The sequence below is a fragment of the Labeo rohita genome, chromosome 12 (genome assembly GCF_022985175.1).
Source record: "Labeo rohita strain BAU-BD-2019 chromosome 12, IGBB_LRoh.1.0, whole genome shotgun sequence".
In the NCBI taxonomy this organism is placed as follows: domain Eukaryota; kingdom Metazoa; phylum Chordata; class Actinopteri; order Cypriniformes; family Cyprinidae; genus Labeo; species Labeo rohita.
This window is the reverse complement of record NC_066880.1, coordinates 5,315,459-5,332,998: the sequence shown is the minus strand read 5'-3', so window position 1 is coordinate 5,332,998 and position 17,540 is coordinate 5,315,459. Positions and strand designations below refer to the sequence as shown.

The 17,540-nt window shown below is 33.5% G+C and overlaps 1 protein-coding gene across 1 annotated transcript in view; it reads left to right on the top strand.

Annotated features, from left to right (window-relative positions):
- LOC127174275 (cadherin-12) overlaps nucleotides 1–17,540 on the top strand; it is a 191,893-nt gene that overhangs the window by 153,732 nt on the left and 20,621 nt on the right. The window contains exons 7-8 of the mRNA XM_051124636.1: nucleotides 7,766–8,019; nucleotides 15,344–15,480. Coding sequence (XP_050980593.1) covers nucleotides 7,766–8,019; nucleotides 15,344–15,480 — 391 coding nt within the window. The remainder of the gene's footprint in view (nucleotides 1–7,765; nucleotides 8,020–15,343; nucleotides 15,481–17,540) is intronic.

Sequence of the window (17,540 nt, the reverse complement as noted above, 5' to 3'; positions counted from 1 at the left end):
AAGAGAATACTAATGGTAGACATATTTACATTGCATTGAACGGCTCCGAGCATCTGCACCCACACAATGGATGGTGCTTGTTTTAGGATCAGGTGCGCAATTGTTCAATTCCCACGACCGGCGCTGACGGCTCGGGCTGCGATCGTTTGGGTTTCTCTGCTGGCACTCACACCGGTGCAAGGAGGGAGCACATTAGCATATCAAAGAGTTCACCAGCAAGAAGTATTGAATTTAAAGTGTCTTTTGTTCAGTTACGTTTAAGTGTCAGCACACGCAGATACGGAAATGAGTATTTCCTTCACGTACACATATACACGTACTGCCTGAACTACTAACACCTTTCCTGAGGCTTTTGATCTACGTGTTGATTAACATTCTCTAAGGCTTTTTAGATTCTCAGACCTATTGTATCTGTTACCAATGCATAAAGGTGCACACACAATGCACTCAGTTTAGCCTCTTGTGAGAAAAAATAAATAAATAAATTTTCATATTGATTTTTTAATTATTATTTTTATTTAATGGTTATTGTTAGTGTCCATAAAATTAATCAGGACTTTTTAAAAATACATTGAAAACTGTAATATTGTGCAATGTTTTTAAATAACTGTTTTATATGTAATATATTTTTAAATGTAATTTATTTCTGTGATGGAAAGCTGAATTTTCAGCATCATTCCTCCAGTTTTCAGTCACGTGATCCTTCAGAAATCATTCTAATATGCTGATTTGCTGCCTGAGAACTTTTTCTTCTTATTATTAGTGTTGAAAACAGTGGTGTTGCTTAATATTTTTGTGGAAACCATGATTATTTGATTCTTTGATGAATAGAAAGTTCATAAAGAACAGAATTAACTTGTATTAGATATGTTATACTGTCATTTTAACCAATTTTCTGAATAAAAGTATTAATTTCTTTAAAAAAAAATAGAAATATCAAACTGTCACAACCAGTTTTTTTAAAGACATTATATTGTTACTTTAACCAAATGTCTGAATAAAAGTCTTAATTAATTTTCAAAGAAAGAAATACTGTACTATCACATGAACCAGTTTTCTGAATAAAAATATGAATTTCTTTAAAAACATATTATACTGTCAATTTAACCAATTTTCTGAATAAAAGTTTTTAAAGACATTATATTGTTACTTTAACCAAATTTCTGAATAAAAGTCTTAATTTCTTTCAAAAAAAGAAAGAAATATTGTACTGTCACTTGAACCAATTTTCTAAATAAAAGTATTAGTTAATTTATTAAAAAAAGAGAAATATTACACTGTCACTGACCAATTTTCTGAATAAAAGCATTCATTTCTTAAAAAAAGACATTATACTGTCACTTTAACCAATTTTTCTGAATAAAATATTATTTCTTTCAAAAAAAAGAGATATTATTCTGTCATATTAACTAATTTTTTGAATAAAAGTATTAATTTCTTTCAAAATTAAAATAAATATTATATTGTCACTTTAACAACTTTTCTGAATAAAAGTATTCATTTCTTTAAAAAAGACATTATACTGCTAAATTAAAGTATTAATTTCTTTCAAAAAAAGAAGAAATATTATACTGTAACTTTTTTCTGAATAAAAGTATTAATCTCTTTCAAAAAAAAAAAAAAAACAAAAAAAAAAAACAACAACAACAACAACAACAACAAAAAACATACAGTTCAGTGTTTTTAATTCCAGAGTTGTAGCATTTATAATGTTAAATTTAGTTATTATAAATTTAATAGACCAGTTAAAAAAAGACTATTCATAGAATTAAACACTGCTGTGGGACTTAAAGTCCAATTATTAATCATTTTACACATTATGCTAGTATGATTTCAGCATGTCCCTTGAGGAACATGTTCAGCATCTAAATTGCAATGAAAAATAAATGCTAAATCTGTGATTTCCCCCAGTACAATCAAATGTATAATTATATACTCTCTGTAGCTGTTGTGTGTGTCTCTCTCTGTGTGTGTGTGTGTGTGTGTGTGTTGTTTCAACACTGTTACCTAAGGTTTTCTTTGTGTCCCTTGAGTTATTGTCCTGTTACTGTGACCTTTAATTGAAGATCAATGCTTTGTAATGAAAATACTCACTAGAGGTGATATCAACCATTATGTTAAATAATGCTGAAGTGTGTAATTCATCTGTTTTGTTGATAGATAACAGTTCATGGACGTTTGATGTGCAAAATACGGTTATTTTGTCAAGACCGCAAGATTTTCTGTCTGATTGTGACAACAAATCAATAGATGGAGCTGGAAATTACATTGAAACCGCCTTGTATTTTCAATTCATTCATTCACTGCCAGATATTTTGATTTTATAATGAATATTTGACATGTTATTTTTCAGTCTGACCTGTATTGAGTGACAGGCAAGGAAAAATGCACATTTTGTAAGAAAATGTAATAATCCAGGATGTTATATACTAACACAGGTGCATGTCTTTGATGCATATATATATATATATATATATATATATATATATATATATATATATATATATATATTTCTATTATTTCTTTTCTCAGTTCAGCAGCTTTGTCCTACTACGCAAGTGTAATCAGTAAGTGGCTATAGAAATAAGTATATGCTGTTAAAGGAACAGCTCTATTTTTCATGGTCAAGGGTTTACTGTTGATGGCACAATATAAAGAATTCAGGACCTGCTATTGTAAACTATAGTCTTTGTGTAGTGATTCGGTTTCATCACAACTAGTGACACACTTGAAAAGCCTTTCATTAGTTTTGAGTCACTGTCATTAGCCTTCCTGCGTCTTTTCTCTCTCTTTTTCCCTTGTCTTGGCGTAAAGTCATTAACCAGGGCTGCCAGGGTGATGTGGCCGCTCACACACACTAAAAGGGCAATGATGCTCTTGACATTCTTCTAGGCTAAACCTCCTCACCTCCAATAATCCTGCAGCTTCCTCTGACATTTAATCACCGTTCACGTCCGTCCACCATCAATACTGGACATGGGCGGCAAGAGAGACGCCACGTCTGGTTCACCCTTTTCACCTCACATCTCGGGCCTGTCGTGAAAACTCAAATGGGAGTCTGATGTACATGGTAATAAGAGCAGGTGTTGATTTTGAGATGTGTGTAATGGAGCGCTTCTTTCCCATTAGTCATGCTTAGAGAATATAAAAAGTCTCTTGTGCTCACAAAGGCTGCATTTATTTGATCAAAAATGCAGTAGAACTGTAAAATTGTGAAATATTATTATAATACAAAATAACTGATTTATATTTTAATATAGTTTAAAATGTAATTTATAAAGCTGAATTTTCAGCATCATTACTCCAGTCTTCAGTGTCACATGATCCCTTAAAAATCATTGGAATATTCTAATTTGGTGCTTAATTTGATCATTTTTGGTGATCAAATATTAATGATGGTGGTGCATTTTTTTGATTAATAGAATGTTCAGAAGAACATCATTTAATAGAAATAAAAATAGATATATTTTGTAAAATTATAAATGTCGCTTTTGATCAATTGAAAGCTACGATGGCGTTTTAGTGCCATGTTAAAAAAAGATTACGAGATTAAAGCCGTAATATTTCAAGAATAAAGTCGAAACTGCGAGAATAATGTCTAAATATTACGAGAATAAAGTACAAATTACGAGAATGAAGATTAAATGTTTTAAGAATAAAGTCGAAAAATTTTGAGAATAAAGTTGAAATGTTTCAAGAATGAAGTTGAAATTTCGAGAATAAAGTCGAATTGTTCGAGAATAAAGTCGAAATTTCAGGAATAAAGTCAGGACATTTTGAGAGTAAAGTCAAAATGTTACGAGAATAAAGTAGAAATATTACGAGAATAAAGTCGAAATTATGAGAATAAAGACAAAATGTTTTGAGAATAAAGTTGAAAAGTTTCGAGAATAAAGTAAAAATGTTTTGAGAATAAAGTTAAAATTTTGAAAAATAAAGTAAAAATGTTTCAAGAATTAAGTCGAAATTTTTAGAATAAAGTCAAAATGTTTTGGGAATAAAGATTACATTTTCAGAATAAAGACGAAATGTTTCAAGAATAAAGTCAAAATATTTCAAGAATAAAGTCAAAATGTTTTGAGAATAAAGTCGAAATTTCAAGAATAAAGTCTAAATGTTTCGAGAATTAAGTAAAAATTGCTCACAATTCAGGCCATTTGCATTTGCAAAAGGCTAGAATACACTCTGAAAATATTATAAATTTAATCTTGTAAGTGCAACAAATTAATTCTCGTAATTTTTTTTACTTTGTCATAATATTTTGACCTTATTCTCGTAATTTAAATTTTATTCGTGAAATATTTAGACTTTATTCTCAAAATATTTCGACTTCATTTTCATAATTTCGTTTTTATTCTCGAAATATTACAACTTTAGTCTCATAATTTTACATTTTTTGTTATTTTTTAAACGTGGCACTAAAGCATCATTGTAGAAAGCCATCCTTGCTGGACCAAAAAAGCAAACAAACGTAATTTTCTTTTAAATATTATTTTCCCCAAATATTTAAATGGCAGTATAAAATATAATACAGATGAACTGTATTACAAATAAATATATATTAAAAAAGTAAAAAAAAAAAAAAAAGTCAGATATCTTAAAATATCTGTTCTTTTAAATTGCAATATATTTCAGTATTTTTGATCAAATAAATTTAGCTTTGGTGAACATAAGAGACTTCTGACTAATAGGAAAGAACGGCTCTATTATGCACATTTCCAAATAGTGTATCACAGTTTTCACAACTGTTAAGCAGCGAAACTGTTTTCAACATTAACAAATGTTTCTTAAGCAGCAAATCAGCATATTAGAATGAAGGCTGGAGTAATGATGCTGAAAATTCAGCTTTAGATCACCTTTTTTTTAAATTGTAATAATATTTCACAATATTACTGTTTTTACCACATTTTTGATAATATAAATGAAATCTCAGCGAGAATAAGAGACATGTTTTAAAAACATAGTGGATAGTTAGAGTTACATTCAGCTCACAAGAAAGAGGAAAAGATGAGTAACGCATTCAACTTCCATCTCATTATTTGAAATTTTGATAGACTGCTGGCCTGTGTATTTGAGGTTCAAGGCTGTACATAGTTGTTTTTTCCAATCTCTAAGTCTATCAGATATTATATTCATAAAGAAGATAGTTTGAAATTTGTCTGACTGTAGCAAATCTCCCATTTTTATGAAATCACCACTGGTGCAAAGGTGAGGCAGATGCTGTTTCGCATCTCAACATCTCTGTTTTTGTAGTTTCTAAGTATTAATTTATACCGAAGCAAAGCTATTATGTGGCCAAATAGTTTACAAGGCTAAATGACCTTGAAAACTCACTCTGGGGGAGTATAAATGAAAATATTGTGTCATGGAGGGGAAAGTAAATCATGAGGCAGCGCGGGCCTTTCTCAGGCAATGCGACTGTGAAGATCCAGCCATAATTCAATATGAGCATCACTAAAGATCCCTTTGAGGGAACCAAGATGGAAAATAACCACATGAAATGGCAGTCAGAAAGCAATTTATAGCTTTTGTTTCAAATTAGAGATACAAAGGCTGTTCGTTCTGATTGAAACGAGGGATGTGGCGTAATGTCGTCCGGATAGAAATACAGTTTCATCAGCGTTGTGCATATTAAAGAAGATGGAAGTCCTCCACGTGTCCTTTTTTTCTGAAAAGCAAGCGATTTTGCCTGCAAACAGCCTTTCTGTCTTTTTTCTTAGCTTGCGACCTTAATATCAATGAATCTCTTTGCCTCCAAAGGCCAAACAGTGGCGTCTCTGTGGGACACAGAAGGCCATAGGCTAGTTTGAATAATGAGATAAATATCTTTTGTATAAAATGACTTGGGTCCTAATTACTTGTGGGCAACTCTGAGCTTATTTTCTCTGTATTTAAGTAGTTAAGACTTCAGTAATACCATTGCTTCTGTTTTCATGTCAACAACAACTTTAGCTAATTAGCAACTGCAGTTTTTGGAGGTTCACTTTCACCTAATTGGGAGTCTAATTAGCACCATTTGATTTAGTTGACGTGGAAATTTCAGCAAGGGGCATCTGACACTGGCAAATCCCAAATGATCCAGAGTTGCCACTCAACCAAAGTTGACTTATTTCCCTCTCTCAGCTAAATAGCTGTGGTGCAAAATGCATGTTACTTCCATAGAATGTCATTCATTTCTACCTCAGGTGTTTGTTTTCATCTAAAGATGATACAGAAGTAAATTGCTCATGATGGAAACCGTATACAGGTCAGATATATAATCTTCGTCTCCTTTGCCCTTTCGCCATCTCCCAGAGAGACAGATTGACAGAGAGATTGTATGATTTTCATCTCTAGATGGGCTGCTTTGATTTAGTGGTGCAAGACCACAATCATTCACACACACGCGCATTTAACGGCTGTCATGCTGACGACAGACAAGCTTTGATTTAGAAGAACCGAAGTGAGAGTTTAAAGATAGATTTCAGCAGAAAAGGAGCCCCGAATCAACAGGGAGGAGAGCGAAATCAGGAGAAAATGCGCGTGGGAGCGTGAGCGAACCATTTTAGGAGTGTGTGTTGTTTGTTTGACATGCCTGAAAGCAATTGTGACAAACTTCCCCAGACAGGCCGACATCGACACACTCGAGATCTGAGAAAGGCCCCGCATTCGAAATGATCAAAGCGAGCAATTTATGCAAAAGATAAAACGCAAATAAATAAATTAAGCTTTAATGTAAGACCTCAATGAGTGGCCAATATGGAGAACGCTATCTGTTAGCATCTTTTTTTTTTTAACCTGATGCTGTAGATACGACATCCACCAACATGGGATGACTGAAATGTTAAGATTTTTACTTGATAATTTAGGTACCTAATAATTTATTATTCAGCAAGCATGCATTAATTCAATCAAAAGTGACGGTAAAGACATTGATAATATGATTTATTTTAAATAAATGTTCGCTACAACTGTTTTGAACATTTATAATAATTTCTACAGCACAAAATTGACATTAGATTGAATTCCAAAGGACCATGTAGCACTGAAGAATGCTGAAAATTTAGTTTGGCCATCAAATGAATTAAACTACATTTTAAAATATATTAAAAATAGAAAACAGCTGTTTTAAATTGCAATAATATTTCACAATAGTACCGTTTCTACTTATTTTTATTAAATAAATGCAGCCTTGGTGAGCATAAGAGACTTTTTTAAAACATTTAAAAAATCATACCAACCCAAAACTTAAAAATAAATATATAATATAAAACATACAGAAATACATATAGAATATATATGACCCTGGAGCATAAAACCAGTCATAAGGGTCCATTTTTTAAAAATTGATGTATGGTTTGTTAGAATAGGACAATATTTGGCCGAGATACAATTATATGAAAAAACATTTAAATATTGTGAAAATTACCTTTAAAGTTGTCCAAATGAAGTTCTTAGCAATGCATATTATTAATTAAAAAAAAAACTATTTATTAATAGTATGCATAGAATTATATATATATATATATTTTTTATTAATAATATTTACGGTAGGAAATTTACAAAATATCTTCATGGAACATGATCTTTACTTAATATCCTAATGATTTTTGCCATAAACGAAAAATCGATAATTTTGACCCATACAATGTATTCTTGGCTATTGCTGCAAATATACACTGTAAAAACAAATTTGTTGAGTCAGCTTAAAATTATTTGTTAATTAAGGCTTTGAATAAAATCAGATGCACTCAGTATTTTTTCTTTTATGTTTCTCTTTTCTCAGCCGTTGGACTATGAGACCAAAAAAGCGTACACGTTTAAAGTGGAGGCCTCCAATGCACACCTGGATCCACGGTTTCACAATTTCGGCCCATTCAAAGACACAGCTACAGTGAAGATAAACGTTCTGGATGTGGATGAGCCTCCCGTCTTCAGTAAACCCTCCTACGCGATGGATGTTTATGAGGACACACCACAAGGCACCATTATAGGAGCAGTGACTGCACAGGATCTCGACGCAGGAAACAGTCCAGTCAGGTATTCAAACATAGTACAAATAAACAGATAAGACTATGGGCTGGTAACCTGAAGGTTGTTAGTTTAGTGCTTGCAAGAAGCAAGCCATCACCACTGTGCCTTTGAGCATCATATTTATAAGAGTTTTTACACTCTCATGTTGCTCCAGACTATTTTTTTTTCCAGTGTAATAACTGGTTTATATATATATTCGGCTTTGATCACAAGAATAAATGCCATTTTAAAATATTCAAATAGAAAGCAGTTATTTTAAATAGCAAAACTATTTCACAATATTCCTGTTTTTATTGTATTTTAGATCAAATAAATGCAGGCTTGGTGAGCAGAAGAGAATTCTTTAAAAACATTAAAACTCTTACTGTTCAAAAACTTTTGACTGGTAGTGTATATATAATATATATATATATATATATATATATATATATATATATAAATAAATATATATATATTTTTTTTTTTTTTTTTTTTTTTTTTTTTTATTCTAGAGAAAAAGTTGGATATTGTATGCATGCATCACACATCACTATATATTTGTTCTTACTAAAAACAGCAGGTAAAAACAGCAGCATGCTGAAAGATTTACCTTGTTTTGTAATCCATTCTGTTTTAGAATTGCACTTCTTAAGATTGCTTTTAAACTTTTACAAGAAGACAAAACTATTGATGCACCACTGCGGGGTCCCAAAACTACCTAACATCACAAGTTAGTTTGTTTCTGTATGAATATTTCATTCAATATACTGTAAGAAAGTAAAATGGACAAAGGAAAGATTTGTATTAGTGAAAGGGCTTTGTTTCCCTTTTGTTTTGGCCTTTCCTGATTAATTATTTAGAAACATCGGTAACATTGCTCAATGGGGATGTGCACTTTCTCATCGGAAAACTATGGTCCCCAATGAGCTTCCGTGCATAGGGAACAAAGCTTTTAAAAATAAGTCTATACGCGCCGCATGTCCACCGCGTTGCGGCCCGCAGAGTGAATGCGGGAGACAAAATAGCTAAAGTGCCAAAGGTTTTTGCAGCTTCCTCCAAAGCTTTTTAAGTTTCTCCAAGCTTCAAGGGTCAAGAAAAAGCTGCAGAGAGATCGAAAAAGGATGGACTTTTGAAAAAAAGTACATTTGTCCAAAGCTGTGTTGTTCATGTGCGCTGAAGTTCACAAAGTGAAACATTTCTTGAGGTAAACCACCCAAAGAAGGGGTCAGAGCCCCACAGTGAGCAAAATGTACTGATATGAGGAATATAGACTTGTGTAGAGTAAATCACATCTACGTTTCTTCATTTAAAAGATGCTTTTATCCAAAGTGACTGACAAATGTGACCCTGGACCACAAAACCAGTCGTAAGCCGCACAGGTATATTTGTAGCAATAGCCAACAATACAACTTTTCTTTTATGCTGAAAATCATTAGAATATTAAGTAAAGATTATGTTCCATGAAGATATATTGTAAATCTTCTACTTTAAAGATGTTAAAACTTAATTTGTGATTAGTAATATGCATTGCTAAGAACTCAATTTGGACCATTTTAAAGGCAATTTTATTACAATTTTGTTTTTTTTGCACCCTCAGATTCCAGATTTTCAAATAGGTGTATCTCGGCCAATATCCTATCCTAACAAATCATACATCAATGGAAAGCTTATTTATTCAGCTAGATGCCACATTTAATATTTTGTGAATTAAAAAACTAGGCTGACACTTTGTTTAAATGGGTTTCATTGTTGTGTATCTGAATGTTGATATTTTAGCTGGCAAATATTAAAAATGTGCCTTTCCTTGTGACACAAAATCTGTGTTGTGTTAAAATTGTGTTAAAATAATAGATGTGGCAAAGACATTACAAACTATTGAACACAGCCTCGTTTTCATTCAAAATATAATATTTTCCACCCTTAAAGGAGAAGTCCACTTCCAGAACAAAAATTGACATATAATGTACTCACCCCTTGTCATCAAGGATGTTCATGTCTTTCTTTCTTCAGCCGTAAAGAAATTATGTTTTTAGAGGGAAACATTTCAGGATTTTTCTCCATATAATGGACTGATATGGTGCCCCGATTTTAAACTTTCAAAAAACAGTTTAAATGCGGCTACAAACGATCCCAAATGAGGTTGTAAACGATCCCAGCCAAGGAAGAAGGGTCTTATCTAACCGAAACGACCGGTTATTTTCATTAAAAAAAATACAATTTAAATACTTCATAATCTCAAAAGCTTGGCTTATCTTACTCTGCCTGAACTCTGTGTATTCTGGCTCAAGACAGTTAGGGTATGTTGAAAAACTCCAATCGTATTTTCTCCCTCAACTTCAAAAATAATTTCAAAATTATCCTACATTGCTGCAGAAGTTCCGACCCAGTCTTTGCAAAGTGAACATGCAAAGAAGATCAAACACCCTTAACAAAAAAGGTAAAACAGCGATATGGGACGATTTCAAAGTTGAGGGAGAACATGAGATGGGAATTTTTTACGACATACCCTAACTGTCATGAACCGAAAAAAAAACAGTTCAGGCAGAGCAAGACAAGATGAGCGTTTGACATTAAAAAGTGTATAAATTATATTATTTTTATGAAAATAACAATCGTTTCACTAGATAAGACCCTTCTTCCTCGCCTGGGATTGTTTACAACTGCATTTGGGATTGTTTGAAGCCGTATTTAAACTGCATTTTGTAAGTTTAAAATCAGGGCACCATACCAGTCCATTATATGGAGAAAAATCCTGAAATGTTTCCCTCAAAAAACATAATTTCTTTACGGCTGAAGAAAGAAAGACATGAACATCTTGGATGACAACGGGTGAGTACATTATCTGTCAATTTTTGTTCTGGAAGTGGACTTTTTACCTTTAATTCTGCCTGTAAAAAATTGACATTTATGATTTATTCCTGGCAGACTATTAAAAACAGTCAAATGAGTGACCAAAGTCATATGTGACCCTGGACCACAAAACCTTGTAGGGGTCAAAAATCTAAATATTGAGAAAATCACCTTTAAAGTTGTCCAAATGAAGTTCTTAGCAATGCATATTACTAAACAAAAAATAAGTTTTAACATATTTATGGTAGGAAATGTACAAAATATCTTCATGAAACACAGTCTTTACTTAATTTCCTAATGTTTTTTGGTATAAAAGAAAAATCCATAATTTTGACCCATACAATGTATTGTTGGCTGTTGCTACAAATATACTCATGCTACTTATGGTTTTGTGGTCCAGGATCACACATGAGGAAACACAACATAAAAGATTCATCCTAAGGAGGCATTTGCATGGGAAATGGTGTAGTTCCTGGACTGATCCAAGATGATAAAACAGAAGCTCAGCATAAAATCAAAATTGACCCTCTTATCGTTTTTAATGCTTGCATAATTCATCAGTGTTTTTCAAAGAAAATAAAACTTCTAGCATTTTTTTGTCTTTTAGAATCGCACATCATATTTTGAAAGCAAAATGGATTTTGAACAGCATTTTATGTTGATTTTAGATCAATTTGTCCTCAGATGTTTCTGTATTTATGAATGTTTGTTTTTAACATACTCAGCTTTTCCTCTGGGATATTTATCTCATTACACATTTGGATCTCGGGCCCAGCAAAGCTGCAATTTCAGCTGAATCGACCCACAGCTTTTGCTTTCTTTTTCCAAATGCTTATTAATGTTTCATCTGTGAGTTAACATTTGAATACACTGACACTGTACCGATTGCATGACTCCTGATTACAGCCACTGTCCTGTTTGATTTACTACAAGAGGTAAAATTCAGGAAATGCACAGTTATTTTACTGAATCTCACATCCTCCTACAGGAATAGAACAGAGAGTTATGTTAGTTGTTAAAATAGGGCAAATTTGATGTTCTGCTTCATCTCTCCGCACAGCCAAGGGTCTGTAGAGCCGGTCTCTAACTACTTCCTACAATGAATAATTTGTTCATCATTCTGTTTGTTTTGTAATCTCGTAGTCTTGTAAAGATTAATGAAGCAGTATATTGAAATTCTGTTTGAAGCTTTTTCTTGCATGCGACTGCAGCATTCGCTGTTTAAAAAATTAAAATAAAAAAATATATATATAAATAAAGCTTTGCTTTGCTCAGATAAATTAGGTTAATAATCAGCTAATTGGAAATCAACCAAAACTTCTGTGGCTCTCGGAATAAAAGCACAAAATTGCAACCATAAAGGCTTGATAGAACATTAAATAGAACATGAAGATTCTATAATGAACATTTTAAATATTCAAAAAGGTTGCATGCACTGCTTTCTAATCTTGTTTGATCTTCAAATTATTTTAATATAGTCTTTCTTCTCTTTCATGATGGCACATGACTAAGAGTTTTTTCTTTTCCCAAATGTTTTGAGTCGGTTTTATATGCCTTACATTCCCACAGCTGCAGTCTCTGTATGGTATTTATGATGATTATTACAGAGCATCAGGCCTCCAAACGGTTGTGAATCACAACATCAAAGGCTTTTGTTGAGAATCCAATGCAAATGGGCAAAATCCTCAGATTTTCTGTTGACCACCTTTTGAGTGAATTTAACAAGGCAGCCGTTAAAATGTGGAAAACATAAAAACCGTAGCATCTCACCTCACCCAGCGCTCCCACTTCATTTCTCTTTGCTCGATTCTAGGTCAAGCCACAAATAAATAAATAAACAGCGTTGAAAATATCAGCCTGCATTAATGCGTCCAGAGTTCAGAACAGGTTTGTAAAAGTGTTAGTGAGAGAATGAGTCCAAAGCGTCAAGTAGAACCTGAAGAAGGTCAATGAAAACCTAACTTTTTCAAAGTTGTTCATATGCATGAATACTGTTGTGCAAAGTCTCACCGAGACACGTGTACAGTAGTCCCTGAGAATGGTTACGCGGTGTGTTAACAAGGTTGCTAGGCCATTACACCGATGTTCACAGCTGTTCAAAACTGGACCCACGCATAGCAATTCACTAGAGTGCACAATATTTTCATGCAAGCTTGCCGCATGACTAAATCAAACATAATGAGCGCTTTGCAAAACTGCGAAGAATAGAAACTGAGAAAAAAAAAAATTAATAAACACTCTTGAGTATCATTATGTTCATCTATGGTACTAATCTAGTTGTACCTAGGTAAAAATGTCCCTCAAATGTAGGGTAGGTAAAAATCATTTACCATCAGTCATTAAATTTGTTTTCTTTCCACACAAAAAGTATTCTCATAGACTATTTTTTATTCTTTTTTTAAGATTTATTTTTATTTTATGCCTTTATTTGGATAGGACAGTGTAGATGGACAGGAAGCGAAGTGGGAGGGATCAGGAAAGGTCCACAAGCCAGGATTCAAACTCGGGTCGCCCACAGCACAATATGTTGACGTGCTAACCACAAGGCTATTGGCGTCGACAGCACATGGACTATTTTAACGATGTCCTTACTACCTTTCTGGGCCTTGAACGTAATAGTTAGGTTGCTGTCCATGCAGGGTCAGAAAGCTCTCGGATTTCATCGAAAATATCTTAATTTGTGTTCCAAAGATGAACTTACAGATTTGGAATGACATGAGCTAGGGCTGCATGATAAATCGAAATGAAATCGTGATTAGGCAGAGGCTGCGATTGTCATGCGTATCTTTCAGTGAATCACAATTCTGTGATCAGTAGTAAAACTTCATCCGAAGGCCAGAGGGCGCTCTCACACTGAAACTCCAAATACGCCCGAATAAGAAACCCAGGAAATGCCTATCCTGCAGCTGAATAAACAGAAGATTTACCTGCTTTCATTGATTCAGTGTGACTAATAAACACACAAATATGACAATATATATAATTTTCATTATAATAAAGTATATTTGTAATGCAATGCCATTATCACTGCTTAGAATACTATGAATACTATGCGTCCCTTATTCTGTGTAAAAAGCTATGTCATCTCACAGAAGGATTTATTTCAAACACTCGACTGACATTATGAAGTGAGTTGGGAGTAAAAGCATGTTATTAAATGTGGTATTTTCACATGCTTTCAAATGTACTACACAGAGCCGTAATTCACTGAGAAGCTACGCAAATAGCTGTCATTATCACAAACGATTTCTTTTGATTTCATTAAAAATATCGTCTGCGATTTTCTTTGTGTAATTTATCAATGAACTACGGCTCTGTGTAGTAAATGCTGCTTTATTTGAAAGCAGGTGATTGCAGATCCGTCTTTACTAACAAAATGCGCATGGGAATTGCATTCAATTAATCGTGCAGCCCTAACATGAGGTTCAGTAATTAATGACAGAATTGTCATTTTTTAGGTGAACTGTCGCTTTAAGACGAAGGGTCCTTATTTACTTAACAGAGCAAATTAGTGTAAGACAGAAATCCCATAAAAGTGCAGATGGGAGTGGAAAGCTCTGCGGTTGATTTACTGACAACGTGCAAATTAAAGGACACTGGCGCAGCCGAATCATTTCCATAATGACCGACGCATTGATGATAATCAGCCGATGATTATCAGGTGTGAGTAATCTTCTAACAACACTGGTGCAAAATAGATTGAGACGTGTTTTTGGGGATTGTTAAATAGAGGGTTTTCAAAACGGCACTGAATGTGGACAATGCCACTGAACTGAATTAAACTCCCATATTTTGCTGATTGTTGCTGGTGAAAATGATCAATTATTGTCATGTTTTGGGCGGTACTAATCGGTCGGACCAGGAAAAACATTTGAAGCACTATAGACTGCCAAAAGTTATAACAAATCTAGGAGAAGAGTGCAAAAAACTGAGGAACAAAAGGCGTTTGTGGTTGGCCAGACTGAACTAGGATTTCCAAGAATGTTGACATTCATGTTTGTTCTTATTTCTGGTCAGGTGTAGGTGAAATATTAGGCTAATACATTAATTAATACTGCTCATATGCATCTTTACCAACTATTAACTTTGGTACAGAACAACATATTCAGTAGTACATTAACCATACAATCCATGTTGTTGTTTACATCCGAGTATCACCAGTATGGCCACGCATTTGGGTAACTGACCAAATCGTGATGTAAGGGCAATCCCTCTAAACCAGTGAACAGACTATTGGGAATTTAGTAAATCAGCTTGCATGATTAATTTACTGTAAATACTGTCCTCCCATAAATTTAGTGTCTATAAAGGGAATCTCTAAAAAAAGCATGTGCAGTAAGGTCAGTTGCAAAAACAACTCTGTCCATGCCTTCTCAGCCATTTATCACAGTGTGTCTTTAGTAAATCCTGACAGCAATTTTTTAAAGCAAAAAGAGGGATTGTGATGGTGCAAGCTGTTAGTACAGTAAATCTGGCCCTAAATCTGTTCTCTGTTCTTCAGGTACTCCATCGACTGGAAGAGTGACCTGGACAGCTTCTTCGACATCGATCCTGTCAGAGGAACCATCTCCACCAACGAGCTTCTGGACAGGGAGAGTATAGCCCAGCACAACATTTCAGTCGTGGCCACTAAAGTTAGTAAGTACGGGCTGTGAACCTCAGAAGCAATTCATAAAAGTTCAGTTGTCTTTTTTTACGATTTACGGTGGCGCATCGCAGTGCAGTCAACGGAGGATTCCATTAAGTCTGCTTTTTATGTGCATTCATAAAATATGACGACTTTCCTGGAATATGTATCATTACTACAGTGTCTTTCCTTTCTCCTTGACTTAGTGCATTTAACAATTGATGTATGTTCTTAAACTGCTAGTGAATTAATTGTTCCTTGCCATCAAGGTGGTCATCAACAGAAGACTCTGTCTTATATTATGCCTTCTTGAACAACAACTAAATCTTATTTATAAAGTCAATTGCTAATATTTTTGTCTGTAATATGTCCATAATTACTTTTTTATATTATATATTAGCCTACATTTTAACAGTCTTCACCCTCAGTGACTTTTATTTTTGAATAACATCAAAAATCCCATTTAGTCAACTCATTTGTAGACAATCAATAATTAAATAATAATTAAACAATCCCAATTTTTCATCAATCTCACCTTTATCTCATAATTATAATTTAGTACGTCATAATTTCAATTTTAAAAATTGTGATGTATATCGTGATTTTTTTTTTACCACTTTTATTTCAGAATTATGACTTTTGGCTCACAATTTTGTCTTTTTATGTCATAATTCTACTTATATCATAATTATTATTTAACAAAGTATGATTTTTCTTCTAATGTGGCTGAAATGGGCTTCCATATATTTCATTTACAAAGATGTCAGATTATGGGGGAAAAGTGTTTACAAACTGCATTTCATATTGACTATTTTAGGAAGTAATTTAAAAAGCGATCAAACTCCAGTGTCAAAGATGTCATTGCTGTAATTGTGTTTGTGTCGGAAAAGATCTGTGGATTGAATCACCACATAAATAAGCAAATCCATCGTCATCAAGTCGTCAAATCCGCCGAGAAGTCCCCAATGCCATTATCTTGGAGGATATGTGGTGCTCAATCAAAATTACAAACGCGGCGACTCACATTCATTAAGACGGAATGGGGATGAGAGGTCATTAAAAGTTGAGCCTTCATCGCCATGGTAACGGTTATTACTCATTGTCTCTCAAGGTTGCACTGGTGATATGCTAATTGTGATTTCTAAAGCTAATTTGGGAGAGACTTCGCACAAGTCTGGGCTGTTAAACTTCACTCCTGCACTGCAATGGGAATTGTCCACCCTGTCTTAGAAGCTCCATTTTTATTCATATTGTATTCACTATCAGTGTCTTTAAGACAGTTTTACATTCTGTTCCACTGGCCCAGAAGGATTCAGAGAAATCACAGAGCACGCAGTCTGACATTCATAACTCGTGGCTAAACTAGATATTAGAAAAAAGACAAAAAGTCAATATTTTTTGAAAGTATATATTAATTCTTGATCAACTGAACAGCTGCTGACACCCTGGAGCTTACATTTTCAAAAACACTGAAGAAAATGTTCAAGTAAATGTTATTGTTATTAACAAGCCACATATTTTGAAGTACATTCTTGCCTAAGGACTACATTCCGTGACAAAAGTACAAGCGGAGTGATACAAACGGTGAAACGGTTGGAGTTCTGTTATCACTAGAATATCACACTCCTCTCAGCCAATCAGATTTGAGGATCAGAAAGAACTGTATTATGTATGTATTATCATTGTACAACATCATATCTCACAAATGTGAATATTAATTCTTCATTATTTTGAACTTTTTAGGCATCCTAGTTGAATAGTTGATTTTAATAGAGTTGAAGTCAAAAGTTTACATACACCTTGCATAATCTGCAAAATTTTTACTTTAGGGATCATACATTATTTAGTACTGACCTGAATAAGACGTTTCACATAATAGACGTTTACATATAGTCCACAAGAGAAAATAATAGCTGAATTTATAAAAATGACCCTGTCCAAAAGTTATATTAATGTGTTGTTACCTGAATGATTTACAGAGTTCTTCAGAAAAAAATCCTTCAGGTCCAACAAATTCTTTGGTTTTTTAGATTTTTTGTGTATTTGAACCTTTCCAGCAATGACTGTATGA